Raw genomic sequence first — 18,328 nt, forward strand, 5'->3', positions numbered from 1 at the left:
TTTTCTGTAACTGTAAAGTGTATGTCCTGGATTTGTTCTTATTTCCACAAGAATAAGTGACAGTTTTCGTTAGCTAATTATTCTTTGGCCAAAAACATATCTCCTTACATTTAATCTGAAGTTAATCTTTCATAGTCTAAACCTATATCCCATGATAGAAAGAAAACATATGCAGTATGGCCAAAAAAATAAAATAAAATAAAATAAAAATAATAATGAAATTAACTTTATAATAAATGTACATTTACTGGTATACATTAATGAACATAATCTCCTTCAGACTAGTCTCATTTTGATGCAATCTACTTTGCCCAACTGGGTAAAGCGGATTGTTCCTGTTGGTTTTTGAAAGTATATGTTTAAGCATAGAAAGGAAAAAGTTGAGGGTGGGAGCATATCTAGTAAATAAGGCAGTGCGTCAAGCTACATAATTTGAATTTTCAAAAAATAAAACTGCCTTACAGAAAGTGCATTAATATCATGAAAAATCTATTCAGTTAGCCAGAGACCTTTCTTTTTGCATTGTACAGAGTCCCTTAACCATCTTACAATCTCTAAACAAGCCAGATTAAATATATTATCATTAGAGATGAATACTTGCTAAATCAGTGGTTTTCGACCTTTTTTAATGTTATGTAATTTATTTTATTTTGTGGCACCCCTACTTAATTTTCTGCCTGTTAGATCCGATATTCTCTCTCTCTCTGTATGTATTGTGTATATATATATATATATATATATATATATATATATCCAACATGCTAAATTAAATAAAATAAAACATAAGCCAGTAGTATGGCAAAAACTGTAGAGCGAAAATTAACATAAAAATAACCCAAATAAACAATCGAACGAAAAGAAGGAATAGATATAAATAGTAGCCCATAAACCCTTGTATAATTTCGAACTTTAAATCCAATTAAAACTATACAAAATTTAGACTAATGCCAATTATTTATTAATTTAGCGGTACCCCCCAGAAAGGTACCAGTTCCGAAAGACGTGAAATATCACCAAAAGAGGGTTAAAGGAACTACCAGACGATAACAAAATCAAAATAAATTAAAATAAAATAAAACAGACTGACCATCATGCCCCATATCGACAGAGGACCACGAGGCCAATAATGGTCATGGAATCGCTGCATTTCAATCGCTATACAAATCGTCGCCATGGTGAAAAGATCGAAGTACCAATTCACCCTCCCTCCTCCGATCAATCCACCAATGCAGAGGATTTGCACGGCGGTGGTCCTTATGCAGCGAAAAATAAAAATTTTATTTAATTTAACATATTGGATGTATTTCAGCTTCATATGGAGGAATTGCATGTCGCTGCCTCTAATGAATGCTTAATTATTTATTTATTTATTTCATTATAATTTAACTTTATTTAATATAATTCAATGATAGTATATATATATATATATATATATTAGAATAATGAAGTAGTTAAGAAATATAGTAAAAAATATAATACGAAAATTAAGAAAATAAATCTAAAGCTATCATTAGAGGCAGCAAAATGCATATTCCTCCATATAATTCCCAATGTATAACTGATGTTAAATATTAAACCAAAACTAATGCCAGTAGCATGGAAAAACTGTTGAGCGAAAATAATAAATTAAACATAATGATTAATCAACAGGGAGGGATAAGAAGAGGTAACAAAATTAATTGTAACAGAAAATCTCCAAATAATTTAGAAAATCTAATTAAAAATAATAAATCAATTTTAAAAGTTAGAGCCAATTACATAAGAATTTAGCGTGCCCCCCTCGTAAGGTGCCAGTTCCAAATTACATGAAATATCACAAATAGAGACTAAACTAACTACAATAAAATAAAACCAAAATAGCAAAAATAGACTGACCATTATGCCCCATATCAACGGAGGACCAAGAGGCCAATAGCTTACTAGGGAGTGCCGTTAAATTCTTATGTAATTGGCTCTAAATTTTAAAAATTGATTTTTTATTTTTAATTGGATTTTCTAAATTATTTGGAGATTTTCTGTTACAATTTAGTCTTCTTACCTTTTCTTCTCCCTCCGTGTTGATTAATCCTTGTTTAATTTATTATTTTTGCTCAACAGTTTTGCCATGGTACTGGCATTAGTTTTGATATATATATATATATAATATTTAAAAATATATGTTATATGACAGTTGTTATTATAATAATATAATTATAAACAAAATTACAATTCATAATACAAATTATATAATACTAATATAATAATTTTATTCTTTATATAGAGGTACTAAATTAAAAAGATACCGTTTTATAATGAAATAAACATATAAAGTTTTAAAAAAAGTAACTTAAACCCAAATTACGTGACATCCCTAGAATGTTGTTGCGGCATCCCGGCTGAAAACCACTGTGCTAAATGAACAATGTTGATATCAGAGAAGCAAATAGATATTTTTTCTTTTGATTTTGACATGTATTCTTTCTTTGCTTTGGGAATTGCAAAACATTGGTTGACCTTTCCAAAGTTCTATTATAATAGCACTTTGGTTATCTTATTCAGCACTTGACAAAGTGCTGAATTTTTATGAAACAGTTTGTGATTGGAATGGTTTAAAGTGGTATTTACTATAAACTGTAGAAATTTTCTTATGTGCAGCAAAGAGAAAGTTAAAGGGGGAGCCTGGGAAAGAAATGGCTTTTCAGAACTGGATGGGCATTCATTTCAGCAATAGGTGGACACTATTTATATAGTTCTGGAAAGATAGATCCAATTATCAATGCCATTAGCACATTCACAACAGCCCTGAAACTAGGGAAATGGTATCTACCCTTGTAGATCCCATTTCCACCATGGGAGTAAATTTTGTTGTACCTCATATAAGAAATTTATAATGAAATAAACATATAAAGTTTTAAAAAAAGTAACTTAAACCCAAATTACGTGACATCCCTAGAATGTTGTTGCGGCATCCCGGCTGAAAACCACTGTGCTAAATGAACAATGTTGATATCAGAGAAGCAAATAGATATTTTTTCTTTTGATTTTGACATGTATTCTTGTAAAGTACTGCATATGGATAGAAGTAACCCCAGAGAAACGTACCAACTGTGTGGTACTACACTTAAGGTGGTAGAAAATGAAAAAGACCTGGGAGTAATTGTGCAGTCAGATATGAAGTTTTCTGAGCAATGTAGACAGGCTGCTAGGGCAGGTCATGGGGTTTTGTCAATGATATATAGGAATTTTGCTAGCAGGGAAAAGGAGGTGATTGTCCCTCTGTATAAGGCAATGGTCAGGCCACGCCTTGAGTACTGCGTACAGGTCTGGAGGCCTCATTTTAGGAAGGATGTAGATTTGCTTGAGCGTGTACAGAGAAGAGCAACACGATTGGTGAGGGGAATGAAGGGATCCTCTTACCAAGAGAGGCTTAAGTTCTGCAAATTGCAGTGGCTGGAGACTAGGCACCTGCGCGGTGATCTGATTGAGGTCTATAAGGCCTTGAATGGGTTGAGCACGCTGAATTCTGATGGGATCCTCCCACTTGTTCAGAATACGAACCTACGGGGACATAAGTTCAAATTAAGAAAGGATAGATGTAGAATAGATGTGCGGAAATTTGCCTTTAGCCAGCGGGTGGTTAATTGCTGGAACAAACTTCCATCTGTCGTTGTGGAAGTTGATAGGTTAAATAAATTTAAGGAGGAACTGGACAGGCAATTGGAGGGTATGGTGTGATTTTTTTTTTTTTTTTTTTGGCTGATGCTGCATAAGCTCCTACACTTGCTTTCTTGCATCAAGTGCCACTACTACTACTACTACTACTAATTTAATACTGAATCAACAGTTTGAAAGAAAAATGAACCAAGCTGAAAGAAAGTTACAATTTGATTTCAAAAATAATATTCAAGATCTTTTTAAGGAAATAAGTTAAATACAAAATATGCAAATAAAAAACCTAGCATTCAGGATGCCACAGATGTTTTTTATGTATTTATATACAGGGTGTTTCAGTTAAACGTTTCAGAACTTCTAAGAGGGGTAGGGTACATCCTGACAACTCGAAATCATATAGCAATGTGGGGTCGGAAATGCTTTCCTGAAGCGGTGTTGTACACAGAAGCACCATAAAGAAAAGAGACCGTAAGTGAGAAATCGTTTTAATAATACATGAAAAGAAGCAAAAGGTACATGGATTAAAGTAAGTGTTCGAAGTTTCTTCCACGGGCTACAATGCACGCCTCACATCTCCGACGCATGGACATCCGAACATTCTGGAATACTCCAGGCGAATTTCGAATTTCTTCGGCAGCTACTGCGATTCTTGCAACCAGCTCCTCAGCTTTGTCAACAGGGGTGTCATAAACTAGCGATTTCATATGACCCCAGAAATAAAAATCAAGACATGATAGGTTGGGTGACCGAGCAGGCCAACGCACGGGACCACCACGTCCGATCCACTGTTGACCAAATGTGACCTCCAGGTAGTTACGAACATCTCCGCTATAATGGGCAGGGGCTCCATCGTGTTGGAACCACATTGTCTGTTGCGTCGATGCAGAAATCTGTTCATCTCTCAAAAGTTGTCACCCGACCTATCATGTCTTGATTTTTATTTCTGGGGTCATATGAAATCGCTAGTTTATGACACCCCTGTTGACAATGCTGAGGAGCTGGTTGCAAGAATCGCAGTAGCTGCCGAAGAAATTCGAAATTCGCCTGGAGTATTCCAGAATGTTCGGATGTCCATGCGTCGGAGATGTGAGGCGTGCATTGTAGCCCGTGGAAGAAACTTCGAAAACTTACTTTAATCCATGTACCTTTTGCTTCTTTTCATGTATTATTAAAACGATTTCTCACTTACGGTCTCTTTTCTTTATGGTGCTTCTGTGTACAACACCGCTTCAGGAAAGCATTTCCGACCCCACATTGCTATATGATTTCGAGTTGTCAGGATGTACCCTACCCCTCTTAGAAGTTATGAAACGTTTAACTGAAACACCCTGTATATGTGTATTTATATTTATATATTTTTTTCTAATGAAAACTCCAAAAACAAAAGATATTAGAACTTATTGTTTGTATTGTTTGTTTGAGAAAACAAAAGATACTTGTTGTTATTAGACTTAAATTTCTGTAGACAATTTTTGAGAAATATATGTGAAGGAAGGTTAGTTCTGTGAGTTTGGAGTTGGACATAGTGTTTAGGGTTAAGCAGCACTGGTGATTCCCACAACTCTGCAATCAGTTTTATTGTGTTGAATACAGTACTCTGGAAAGGCCAGATAAAGTGTATTCGTGTCATACAGCACCAGGGGGTTTCCCTCCATCTCCGCCTCCACGTGGTTTTCTTTGTGGGTGTAACAGATCACTGTTTAGGCCAGATATTTAAAAATGTATGGGATTTGGAAGTATTGTGTTGTGTATTGTTGTTCCTTTGGCCATTTAGCCACTGTCCTTTTTAGTTAAAATCCCAGTACATTAATCTGCAGGTATTTAATCATCATTTATTTGGAAAGCACTCAAATGTACAGTGTAAAATCCAGTACCATGAGTTTTCATAGACTTTTTTAACCTGTACTGAACTGATTGTTAGTTTCAAATTCATGCAGACTAAACACACAGTAGTATTACATGTACTTGACAGAACTTAACACACCTACCTGATACAATAAGAACACATTGAACAAGGTTCCCAGTCACAACTTTTTTATAGAGTGATATCATTTTGTTATATGTAAATAAAATAAAAAGTAATTGTCTTTGAATTAAAGGTTCATAAAAAAAAATTTGCTTTAAAGGGATTTACATTATAGGGAAGCTTGTTGTAAAAGTGTTTAGAAGTATTTGTAAACTGCAAGAAAATTAAATAGTGTTAAATAAAAAGCTATCCAAAAGTGGTAACATTTTTACTTATCTTTTCACACTGAACTTTATGGACAATTTTAAACAATGAACAGTTGTGAGGGACCAAATCATGGATGACTGAAATGTTAAGGAATAGAGAGTGTATAATAATATTTTATAAATTTTATTATTTTGTTGTGAAAGGACAAATTTATGTTTATCCTTCTGAAAACGTTTTTCTATATTTTCTTGTTATATATATATATGCTGTATATATCTATAGCTAATTTAATATTCAATTAGTTTTAATATATAAGTACATAACACATAAAAATTGTCATATTCCAATACTTACCTATAGTATTAAATTCTTTTAACTTAAATGTGATGCACAGCATTATCTGACCATTCTCTCTGCCATTTCCAGGAAATTGATAATCACTTTCACTTGGAAATCTTGGAACAGTGTGAATCAACCAAAAGCCTGATGTGTTAGTAAATCCAATTACTCCTAGCATGTCAGATTAATAGGGAAAGGTGAGGTTTCACCCAACAGATTTCATTATTTCTTTAAATAATTTCTTAAAAATCTGATTTATCATGCATATTTACAAATGCAGATTCCAAATTTTAAAACGAAACTATCAAATTACTTACATATTTATAAATTCACTGATTATCATTAGGTAAACCTGATCAGTTATAACTAATAAATGACCTAATCTGAAGTAAGTAATCAGTACATAACACTGGTTTACAGTGTATCTGGGATTTGAGTAAAAGTATGTGGCAGTTATTTATGCATGTTTACTGATTACTAAACCGAAGTCCGTTTGTTTTTATCACGTAAAGATTTTTCACAATTCATTAACAAAATATTACATAGGTGTTATATGCAAATGTGTACATAACTATAGTTTCTGCAATGGTTTACAAGTTTTATACCCCTATATTCATAATCAGTATCAAATATTTGCCTCAAATACAATTTGAGGCAAATATTTGATACTGATTGTGCATGTTTAACCTGTAACTACACACACTGCAAGGTTATACTGCAAGGTAGCCGACCTTGACCCAGGAAGGTAAACAGCCCCACCCCACTCTTCCACCCCATCTGTAATTCCCAGAATTTTATTTTCCAAGTGGAGTATGAGAGAGTTATTTGGTGTTTTAGGAGCATTAGCAACTAAGGCCATATTGCTCGGGGATATGCGGTGGTCATTCCCTGACCTTTCCGTATCTGGTGGTGACGGGCTCGAACCCCGGTCTAATCAAGAAGCGTGTGCTACGCACTGCTGCTCCTTCCCACCTGGCTACGGAGGCGCCAGTATGAGAGAGACTCCTGTGTGTAGTTACTGGTTAAACTTGTCTGGGCATGCACTCACTTGTTTGTACTGTCCACTCAACCACAGAGCCTATATAAGTGGCACATCCCTTATGCGGTCACAGTATTCCTGAAAAACTGTCGTGAGCTCTCATTGTGTGTTAGTTTTCTTTTAGTATGGCAACCAGAAAGTGTATAAACAGTCCTGACATATTTTATTACATATGTGGTTGTTTTGTTCCTGTAAAGCAGAGGCGAAATATTACTGATTTTGTAAAAAAATCGTATTATGCATACTTTGACATAAAACTAGGTGATCAGGATAAAACATGGGCACCGCATAACGTATGCCATACGTGTCAAACATCTTAGAAAATGGAGTCAAGGAAAAAAGGTATGCTTGCCATTTGCTATTCCTATGGTGTGGCACGAGCCAGTAAGCCATGCCGAATGTTACTTTTGTGTATGTGACATTAAAGGTACAATTCAAAAAATAAAAAGGACATCAAATATCCATATCCGCCATCAGCCATAAGACCAGTTTCGCATGGACCTGATCTGCCCGTAAAACCTCCACCAGAAACTTTGGAGTCCACATTTTCTTTCACTGAAGCAGAAGCTAAAGAGGTTAGTGAAGAGGAATGTTATCATGTTATCAACCAGAAAATATTTCAATGCCACAGCAATTCACGCAAGTCTTAGTAAGGGATTTAGGTCTTTCAAATTATGCTGCTGAAATTCTGGGATCCAGACTTCAAGCGAAGAACTTACTTGCTCCAGGTACATAATTTTCCCGGTACAGAAATCGTGTAAGGGAGTTTATACAGTATTTTTCACAAGAAGATCCTCTCGTATATGTAGGGGCTCACATATGATGAGTATGGGCTTGGCACACCTAGGGTCCTGAGCTGGATATCATCATTCTTCTCTTTCTTGGTGATTCCCTTCTCTTTCACTCTCAAGGTAACTCAGGGAATTTTTTTTTTTTTTTTTTGGCTGGTACAGCATAAGCCTCAGGCTTCCTTGCACCATGTAGCTAATAATAATAATATTGCAGTGATATCGCTGGTTTGATAAGTGCCTTAGGAGCTCCATCATATGTTCCTAGTGAATGGAGACTATTTATAGACTCTTCCAAGACTAGTTTAAAAGGTGTTCTCTTGTATAATGGAGGTAAGTACACATCTGTGCCAGTTGCTCATTCAGTCTATTTAAAAGAAACTTATGACAATCTAAAGTTGCTTCTGGAGAAAATTAAATATCAAGAACACGAATGGCAACTATGTGGAGACTTAGACAATGCTGAAAAAAAGCTGTGAGTTTGGGTTGAATTTGAAAGTGTCAGAAATTCTGCCGAGACATGATAGGAGAGAGTATATGATGAGAGCCTTCTCAATCAATTCGGCCCTGGAGAGATTGTGCAAGACTCAAGGGGTAGAATTTTTCTCAGCCTGGTCTGTGTTTGTTAACAGGAGAGACTGCTTCTATAGGGATGGGAAACACTTAAATAGAAAGGGTGCAAGAATATTTGCTGATGCTATACAGGCAGAGTTAGGTGGATCGGAAAACTACTAGCTTGGGGGGATACGTGGACTAATAGAATAACAGTAGCCGCTGGCAGAGATAAAAGTGATTCTTGCACTAATTCTATTGAAATGCAATTGAGCAGCAGCCTGGAAAGCAAGGCAATGGGAATTTGCAGGACTGCTGGGAGTCATAGTGGAGAAAGTAAATACATGAGCTATGTTAGGGTAACTAAGAGTAGAAACAGGTGCATGTATACTTGCATGTACACTAATGCTAGGAGTATAGTTAATAAATACGACGAGCTTGAACTGCTAGTCAAGACATCAAAGGCAGATATTGTTGGGATATCAGAGACGTGGTGTCACACAGACATAAGCAGTGCAGAACTGGAATTTGGGGAGTACAATGTATACAGAAAGGATAGACAGGACAGGAAAGGAGGAGGGGTTATGCTATTAGTTAAGAAACACATAAAATCTAAGGAAGTGCATCCAATTGATGTGGGTGGACAATGCAATGTTGAGTCTGTTTGGTGTGACATAAGCACTGGGAAAGAAAAATGAGAGTACGTGTGTGTTATAGGACTAATTAATCTGATGAGTATAATGAGCAATTGTGCAGAGTAATAGAGTAGGCCAATAAATTAGAGTGTTTTATAATGGGGAATTTTAATTTCCCGGATAATAACTGGAATTTGTGGGTTGGTCACTCACACGCTAGTAAGGGATTTGTGGATTTATTGGATGATTGTTTTCTACAGCAGCATGTTCGGGAGGCAACTAGAGGGAGTAATACTCTTGATCTGATTATCAGTAGTGATTCTTCATGCATCAAGAATCTGCAGATAAAGGAACCACTAGGTGGCAGTGATCACAGTGTGCTGAAGTGGGATTTACTCAAAGAGGTAATTACCATCAAGGGTAAAAGGAAGGGACTTTGCTTTCATAAAGGTGACTATGGTGGTCTGAAACAGTATTTAAATTCTATACGGTGGAACCAATCGATGAGGTTACCAACAGCAAATTCAAAATGGGAAGCATTCAAAGAATTAATTTTGGAAGGTACTAGTCTTTTCATACCAACAAAGAAATATTGTTCAAGGTTTAGGCCTAAATGAATGTCAGATGAAATAATTAGACATATGACAGAGAAGAAAAATGCATGAAAAATGTATAAATTAACATGTGACACAGAAGCCTATGATAGATGTAAGCTGGTCTGTAACCAAGTTACAAAGGAGGTTAAGCAGGTGAAGGCAGATTATGGGAAATTTTTGGCAAAGGATGCAAAGAAAAACAGCAAAGAGTTCTTTACTACTGTTATTAGTAAACTCTAGAAGGAAGGGGATGAATCAGATTGGTCCACTTGATATCGATGGTTGAACTGTTGATGATCCTGCTCAGGTAGCTAACAAACTAAATGAATATTTTGCATCGACATTCACACACGAGGAGTTATTCAGGGAGGGTAATGCCAGAGGTGTATTCAGCTCTGGCAGTAAGCTAGATAATCTTGTAATAACTGAGAGTAAAGTGGAGGGGAAATTGTTGAAGATAAACACAAGAAAGGTACCTGGGATGGATGGAATCTATCCAGTTATATTAAAGGAGGTGGCAAAGGAAGTAAGCAAACCCTTAGCCATAATTACGAGAGCTTCCCTGGACTCAGGGGAGATGCCCATGGACTGGAGATATGCAAATGTGAACCCAATCCACAAAGGAGGATCAAAGGGAGACACAGGTAATAACAGACCTGTTAGTTTAACTTCTGTTCCAGGGAAATTAATAGAGGCACTGGTTAAAGAAGCATTGCAGGATCATCTAGACAAGACTTCAGTTATAGCTTGGACACAGCATGGGTTTGTTATGGGGAAGTCCTGTCTGACTAATTTGAATGGATACTACAATGTAGTCACAAAGGAACTGGATGCAAACAATAACTTTGATATCATATATTTGGATCTTAGAAAAGCCTTTGATATTGTTGCACATGGAAGACTGCTGCACAAATTGGAGCTGTGTGGCTTTGGAGGCAAATTGCTGCTATGGATAAAGGGATGGTTTAGTGGGAGAAGACAGAGAGTGGTAATCAATGGACACTGCTCTTTGTGGACTAATGTTATTAGTGGAGTCCCTCAGGGTTCAGTGTTGTGTCCCTTGTTGTTTTCTGTATTTATATATGATATTGATGATGGTATATCAGGCTTAATGTCCAAGTTTGCAGATGATACGAAGGTTGGCGGGGTTGTTAATGACACTAATGACAGTACATTGCTAAAACAGGATAGAAAAGTTGAGCAGATGGGCTGAGAGGTGGCAAATGAAGTTTAACATTGACAAATGTAAAGTACTACATATGGGAAACAGCAACCCCACAGCAACGTATCAACTCTGTGGTACCGCACTGACAGTGGTAGAGAATGAAAAGGACCTGGGGTAATTGTGCAGGCAGATATGAAGTTTTCTGAGCAGTGCAGATGGTCTGCAAGAGTAGCTCATGGTGTCTTGTCAATGATATACAGGAATTTTTCTAGCAGGGATAAGGAGGTGATTATCCCCTTGTATAAGGCAATGGTCAGGCCACACCTTGAGTACTGTATACAGGTCTGGATGCCTCATTTTAAGAAGGATGTAGAGCTGTTGGAACAAGTACAGAGAAGGGCAGCGAGATTAGTGAATGGAACAAAGGGTTGCTCTTATGAAGAAAGGCTTAAGTTTTGCAAATTACAGTGTCTGGAGACTAGGCACCTGCAAGGTGATCTGATTGAGGTGTTTAAAGCCTTGAATGGTTTGAGCATGCTCAATGTGCATGGGATTCTTCCTCTTGCTCAGAATAATCGCCTGAGAGGGCATAAATTCAAATTGAGGAAAGACTGTTGTAGGATAGATGTGCAGAAGTTTGCCTTTAGCCAGCGGGTGGTTGATTGCTGGAACAAACTTCCATCTGTCGTTGTAGAAGTTGATAGCTTAAATAGATTCAAGGCAGAACTTGACAAACATTTGGAGCGAGTGGATGGGTGAAATAAGGTTTTTTTTTTTTTTTTTTTCCCCTGATGCTATATAAGCTTGCTTTCTTGCATCATGTGCCTTTGCTAATGCTAATTGTAAGACTGCCCTTAGGATACTGTATCCAAGTGCAGTAATAGTAAAATTAATGAAGAGTATATTTTCACAGTATTAAGTGATGATAGTTCCAGGGGACATAAATTCAAACTAAGGGAGAAGAATTATGGACTGGATTTTAGGGAGTTTTCCTGTAGTTAGAGAGTTGCTAATCATTGGAATTAGTTGAGGCCCAGTCATTAAATTTAAAATCCTGCTGGAGAACACATGAGTTTTTTCCTTGCTGGCAATGCAAAATAATTATGAGACTACACTTGAGCTGTAAATGCATAATCTGGCATATAATCTGGAATAGCAACCCCAAAATTACTTACACACATCATGGAGTTGAACTAAAAACAGTAGAGGAAGAAAGAGATTTGGGAGTTACAATATGGTCGGACAAGTAGTTCTCTGAGTAATGTAGACAGGTGGCAAGGAAAGCCTATGGCATTCTATTGATGATTTATCAAACATATTCTTGTAAAGATAGGGAGGTCAAACTACCACGGTATAATGCAATTGCAAGGCCACACTTGGAATACTGTGTCCTGGTATGGAGACTACATCTAAAAAAAAAAAAAAACAGTGCTTATAAAAAGGTCCAATGAAAAGGCAACACACCTGGTGAGAGCAGCAAATGGGCATCCATATGAGGAAAAAATTTGTATATGTTGGCTGCAGAGCTAAGGAAACTAGGCACCTTAGATGAGATTTCATTGAGATGTATAAGGCTCTGAGAGATGAAAGTAAAATGAATGAGTAAAATTTTCACTGTTTTAAATGATTCCACAACTAGGAGCTATTAAGTTCAATTTATGCAGGAAAGGAGTTAGACTGGATTGCAGGAAGTTTTCTCTTTTAGTCTGCAAGTTGTTAATTATTGGAATAAGTTGCCTCCATGGGTGGTTCAAACTGACAGCTTGGGGAAATTCAAAGCTGCTGGTTATGTACGTAAGTGCAGAGGGAGTCATGTAGGTGGTTTATTAATTTTCCCCCCTTTTTTGACTGGTGCAGCTAAAAAAGCTTCCCTGCATCATATGGCTAATACTAATATCATAATAGCACAGTGGCACATACCTATAATACATTTAAGATTGAGCAACACAAAAATGAAATTGCTGAGGAAAGTGAAAAAAAGTCAGTATCTTTTTTATTGTCTTGGTGAGGTAAAATAAGTATTGAGTTTAGCAATACCTATTAAATATAACTGAAAAACCCAGTTAGTGTCATTTGGTATAATATAATTCTCCCCTCCCCCCCATTAGGTTCAAACAAACTGAAAATATCAGTTTTTTTTGTTTTTTTTAATTTCATTTTGATAAAATAAAACTGAACTTTTTAAATTTTTTAATATATATTTATTAAATCCCATACCAATTATGGTAAAATGTTATCAACTGGATAGAAAAATGCTCTAATGAAAAAAAGGGGGGAATTTTTGACTTAAAAATTGGAGGACAAGATAGATCTAATTGGGCTTTTCTGTTAGTGCATCAAATTATTATTAGCTATATGGTGCAAGGAAGCCTGAGGCTTATGCTGCACCAGCCAAAAAAAAAATTCCCGAGTTACCCTGAGAGAGAAAAGTAGAAGGGAATCACCAAGAAAGAGAAGGATGATGATATCCAGCTCAGGATCCAGGGTGTGCCAAGCCCAAACTCACCAGATGTGAGCAGGTAGTAAACTCGACCTTACTGCATTTTGATAATACTGTTAACTGCAACTGTGTGGGTTTTTACGCCATCATGGTGAAATGAGTTCCCCTTCATTGAAATCTTCAATCATATAAAAAACAAATTTTCTGAAACTTCTCTTCATTATTATTTATATATTACAATGATGAAGGGAAAGTGACTAATGAAAAGTGCAAGTGGTGGTAGTGCTAGGAAACGAAACAAAATTGATTTAGAAATGAAGATGAAAATGATTAAGAAGTACGAAGTAGGACAAAGTTTGTCATCTATTGCAAGGGAATTAGGTCTCGCTGCTTCAACAGTGAATACTATTTTAAAGGACAGTGCGCGTATAAAAGAACATGTCAAAGGATCAACGCACTTAAGATCAACAGTGATCACAAAACAGCGTTTAGGTGCTATATCAAAGATGGAACAGCTGTTAATAATGTGGATGGAAAATCAGATTCAGAAGCGAGTGCCCCCGAGTCTAATGACCATTCAAGAAAAAGCAACAAGTATTTATAAAGATATTAAGGATAAGTACAGTGAACCCCAACCCAAGTTCGTGTCAATCAACGGATGGTTTAACAGGTTCAAGCATAACACTGGTTTCCACAACGTTAAAGTATGCAGTGAAGTCGCCAGTGCAGATTCTGCAGCTGCAGAGAAATTTTGTGATGTGTTGGAAAAAATTATTGTTGAAGGTGGCTATTCAACACAGCAAATTTTTAATGTTGATGAGACTGCTCTGTATTGGAAAAAAATGCCGGATCGAACAAACATTGCCAAAGAGGAAAATACAATGCCAGGTTTCAAGGTGTCAAAAGATAGGACCCATGCTCTTGCTTGGGGCTAATGCAGCGGGAGCTTACAGATTAAAATTACTGCTTGTGTACCATTCTGGAAATCCTTGTGCATTTGAGGGCATTAATAAAGCCACCCTATCTGTGCATTTCCGATCGAACCAGAGAGCATGGATAACATATCTCTTTGAGGATTGGTTTAAATGCTGCTTCATTCCAGAGGTTGAAAAATATTGTACAGACAATGACATTCCTTTCAAGGAATGTACATTGTCTGTACAAGGAATTGACATTCCTTCTATTAAATAATACTCCTGGACATCCTACGCATCTAGATGGTTTCAATTCAAACGTGAGAGTCCTATTTCTACCACCAAACACGACTTCACTCGTCCAACCTATGGATCAGGGTGTTATTCGGAATTTAAAAGCATACTCTTTATGCACAACATTTGCTCAGGCATTGTCTGCAGTAGATGATGAGAAAAATTTTACGTTAAGAGAATTTTGGAAATCTTATAATATTTACCATGACATCTTAAACATTAATAAGGCCTCGGCAGAAATTACCAAAAGTTGTTTAAATGGCGCATGGAAGAAAATATGCCAACGGCATGTTAAAGGCTTCAAAGGATTTGAAAAAGATGAATCATATGAAGATTCACAACTGCGAAACACAACCCTTATGTAAGTCAGGGAGTTCCTGTATATTTGTTCCATGTAGGGCACAAGAGAAAGAGAGTTAAACTTTTATTCTCTTTTTAAATGTTTTTATACTACATTAATTCCTATTTTAATTTATTTTCGCTTTATTGTATTTTAGCATATCATCTATAGAAATTTATAATGCTTGTTATAATTCATTTTCATGTAGTCAAATTATATGTTTCTCCTATGTAAGGCTTTGGCTGTTTTGATGGAATTAAAATTTTAAAAAAATAAATAAATAAAATAAAATAAAACAACGAATTTCAATGAGTCCATGGCACTCACTAGTGGTGCATGTTACATTTTTCAATTTGGTAACTCAAAAGTGCTCATATATGACTTTTCTTACCACTTTTAAACAGACTTATCAAAGGTATCACTGTTCTATCAGCCTACTTAAACTTTTAGACAAACACAGCCAACATAAAAACATGCTTCAGAATCTTTTATACTTCAGTGGCATGCATTAATTAAAACTGTTTCAATCTATCTTTAAGTGTCCATCAAATATTCATCCACTTTCAGCAAGTGCTCACTCTCCTCTTTTAATACCCTTGCTACTCCAGTTTTAGGCCAACCATATCAGGGACATTGTCAAAACTAAGCACATACATGTTTCTAAAATAATATTACATGCTTTCTGGTTGGTTGGTCAGACCATATTACACACTGTAGGGACCTTCCAACACCAGCTCTGAGAGAAAGTTGCTTCCGATTTGATGAATTTTATTTATTTATTTTTTTCGACAACAAGGGTCACTACAATAAATCACTTTGGTTACTGCCATCTGTAGTAACTGAAAACGGCACATTTTTCAAGGACATCACAAACTGTTTCCTCTCTGTCCAATTTCACTAAATTCGTTCCTACTTCACCAATTTCACTGTTGTTTTTGCGCTTCTACAGTATGTGTTCATACTGTGTTTTATTAGGATGGAGATAAATTGCAAAGGAAAAAGTTCACCGAATTTGTTGAAAAACTGTTTATTAAATCTGATACAGGCACACAGGGACTTCAAGGCTCCATACAAAATTCAGCAATGTTGTGCTCCTCATCTACTTGGTTCACACAGCTAAAATTTCCAATACCCTTCTACAAGAGTGCTTCTTTGATTTCACAATTGAAAATTACAGAAAAATCTCTGTTAGTTATCATGCAAAGAGTAAAAATGCGGGCCAAGTTAAACCTATTCTCAATAATTATATGCATATGCTAAATAACATTAATTTAAAATCAGCAGCATCTCTTGTGTCCAATACTGATGCACACACTATACTTTGTGGTAGCACATCGTCACACTCTCTGGCTTCACATCATGGAAGTGTCTGGTTGGCACTTAGCTGTTGATGCGTATGAGTTTTTTGATTGACATTTCACTCGCTGACAGTCAAAGATAACAAGGGAGATAACATTCAAAATTCCTATATAAGAAGATAAAAAATGTGTCTATACATTGTAGAAGCATTTCATTTTCAAAAAATAATTACAAATAATTTTAATTTAAAATAGTAATTATGTTTTTTTAAATATAAAATATAGATTTTTGAAGTTGTGTTCAAAATAGATTGAATAAAGTGACATCAAAAAGTGAACACGAATTATTTCTTACTGATTTTTAAGGTTATAAACAAGCACACGTGCTAGGAACATAAAAATAGTGGTAGGGCCAAATACGGGTTAAACTGGATAAACAATACACATTTAAATTCAAATTTAGCTTTGAATTTAGATATAACAGACATTCTGACCCCTTTTTGTGGATATTCCTCAGTGGATTTAAAATTAAAAATAACTTTATCTTACATTCAAAAAAACTAACAACAGTTTTTTAAAATGTAAGCAAAAGTTATCTTTAATTCTCATTAAATCATTAATCATCAATAAATGTTTATTGTTGATTTTTTGTTGATTTTGTTGATTTAAATGTTTATTATTGATTCCTATAGAAAAAGTAACTGAGCATTAAAAATGGACAATAATTTTCATTTTTCCATAATTCCAACTTAGTTTCGTTGAGAGCCTTCCAGGCTGGCCTGTGATAATACATTCCATGCCTTTTTGACTTGGTTTCTAATATCAAGTATTAATTTGCACCTTCTTATTCTGAACATTATATTTGAGAAATGGGAAAGTTGTACAGTATATTCTGTACAGCAATAACTGCAGTGGATCAATAAGGGAATATCTTTTTCTTCTTCTTTTTTTTTTTTAATACCATTCTTGTGAAGGTGGTCTTGTATTGTCTATTTAACCACAGATTCCATAATCTTACCAACCACAAAAGTCAATCTCACTGGTCTGTAAATGGACATCACTTTGGCTTCTCCTTTATGGGTTTAAGAGATAATGGCACTTCATCAGTGCAAAGGAATAATCCCTGAATGTAATGATGATCTCATTACATTACTAATGGTTCGATACATTCACCAGCCACCCTTCTCATTATGTACTCCATCTGCCTCTGGGGTTATACATTCCACTCCCCCCCCCTCTATCTCTCTCTCAGCCTCAGTTTTCAGATAAGTGCTTCTTTGATATCATTATGTCACTTATTTTATAGTGGTTCAACTCAGCTTAATTTTCTGCCCCTTGGCACTAATGAGGTTTCAGTAGTAATGACAGTTGCAAAATATCTGTTTAACTTGATGCCATTTTGGCTGGATCATCAATTATACCACACACTCCACTGTTGAACTTGCTGCAACAACAACAGAGCAATTCAAATGACTGACTAGTCAATGCTAATATTCCAATTCTATACAGTGAAATCTGCTTTAAGCAGTGCTCTATTAGGTACCAACCTCTCCATTAAGCAGCAGATTTTTCTCAGTTCTCAGTCCTTTGCTAAATCCCTCTTATGAACACCATCTATTAAGCACCAACTTCTCTAATGTGAATAGTAAGCAGTATCAGTCATTCAATCTTACCTGTATTAAACAAGCACTTTGGTTATCAGCGAATTTAGTTCTGTACATTTTTTGTAAGCTTTATAAGTTTTTAAAATCTATTTAGTTGACCAGCTATTTTTATGCTAGTCAGCTAAATTGGTCACATTTTTCTATTTTTTTATCATCAACAAATAATGACACCATAACACAAAAACAAAAATATAGACAGCAGTACTGTATGCACTAAAAATAAACTTCTGAAACTGTGAGTTTTTTACTGCAAACATGCAGTGCTTTCACTTGAGGCTTTGCTTCCATGAAACATAATTTACAGTACAGTTCCATTACACTAACTGGCAACCAGGAATGAAAGCATATAACAATGATTAGAGAAATGGTATGTGATCCTTCTTTAAAGTTTTGGTTTGATGTGTTTTGTAAAGGATCAAAGTACTGTAATTACAACACAC

At 35.7% G+C, this 18,328-nt stretch overlaps 1 protein-coding gene across 2 annotated transcripts in view; it reads right to left on the reverse strand.

Moving 5' to 3' along the window:
• DNaseII (deoxyribonuclease II) overlaps positions 1-18,328 on the reverse strand; it is a 90,533-nt gene that overhangs the window by 22,517 nt on the left and 49,688 nt on the right. The window contains exon 4 of one of the 2 annotated variants that reach the window (XM_090368580.1): positions 6,179-6,334. The exons of the other annotated variant lie outside the window; for it this stretch is intronic. Coding sequence (XP_090224706.1) covers positions 6,179-6,334 — 156 coding nt within the window. The remainder of the gene's footprint in view (positions 1-6,178; positions 6,335-18,328) is intronic. 2 annotated transcript variants of the gene reach the window in all.

The sequence above is a fragment of the Mastigoproctus giganteus genome, chromosome 2 (assembly GCF_048544385.1).
Source record: "Mastigoproctus giganteus isolate SK-2022 chromosome 2, ASM4854438v1, whole genome shotgun sequence".
Taxonomy (NCBI): domain Eukaryota; kingdom Metazoa; phylum Arthropoda; class Arachnida; order Uropygi; family Thelyphonidae; genus Mastigoproctus; species Mastigoproctus giganteus.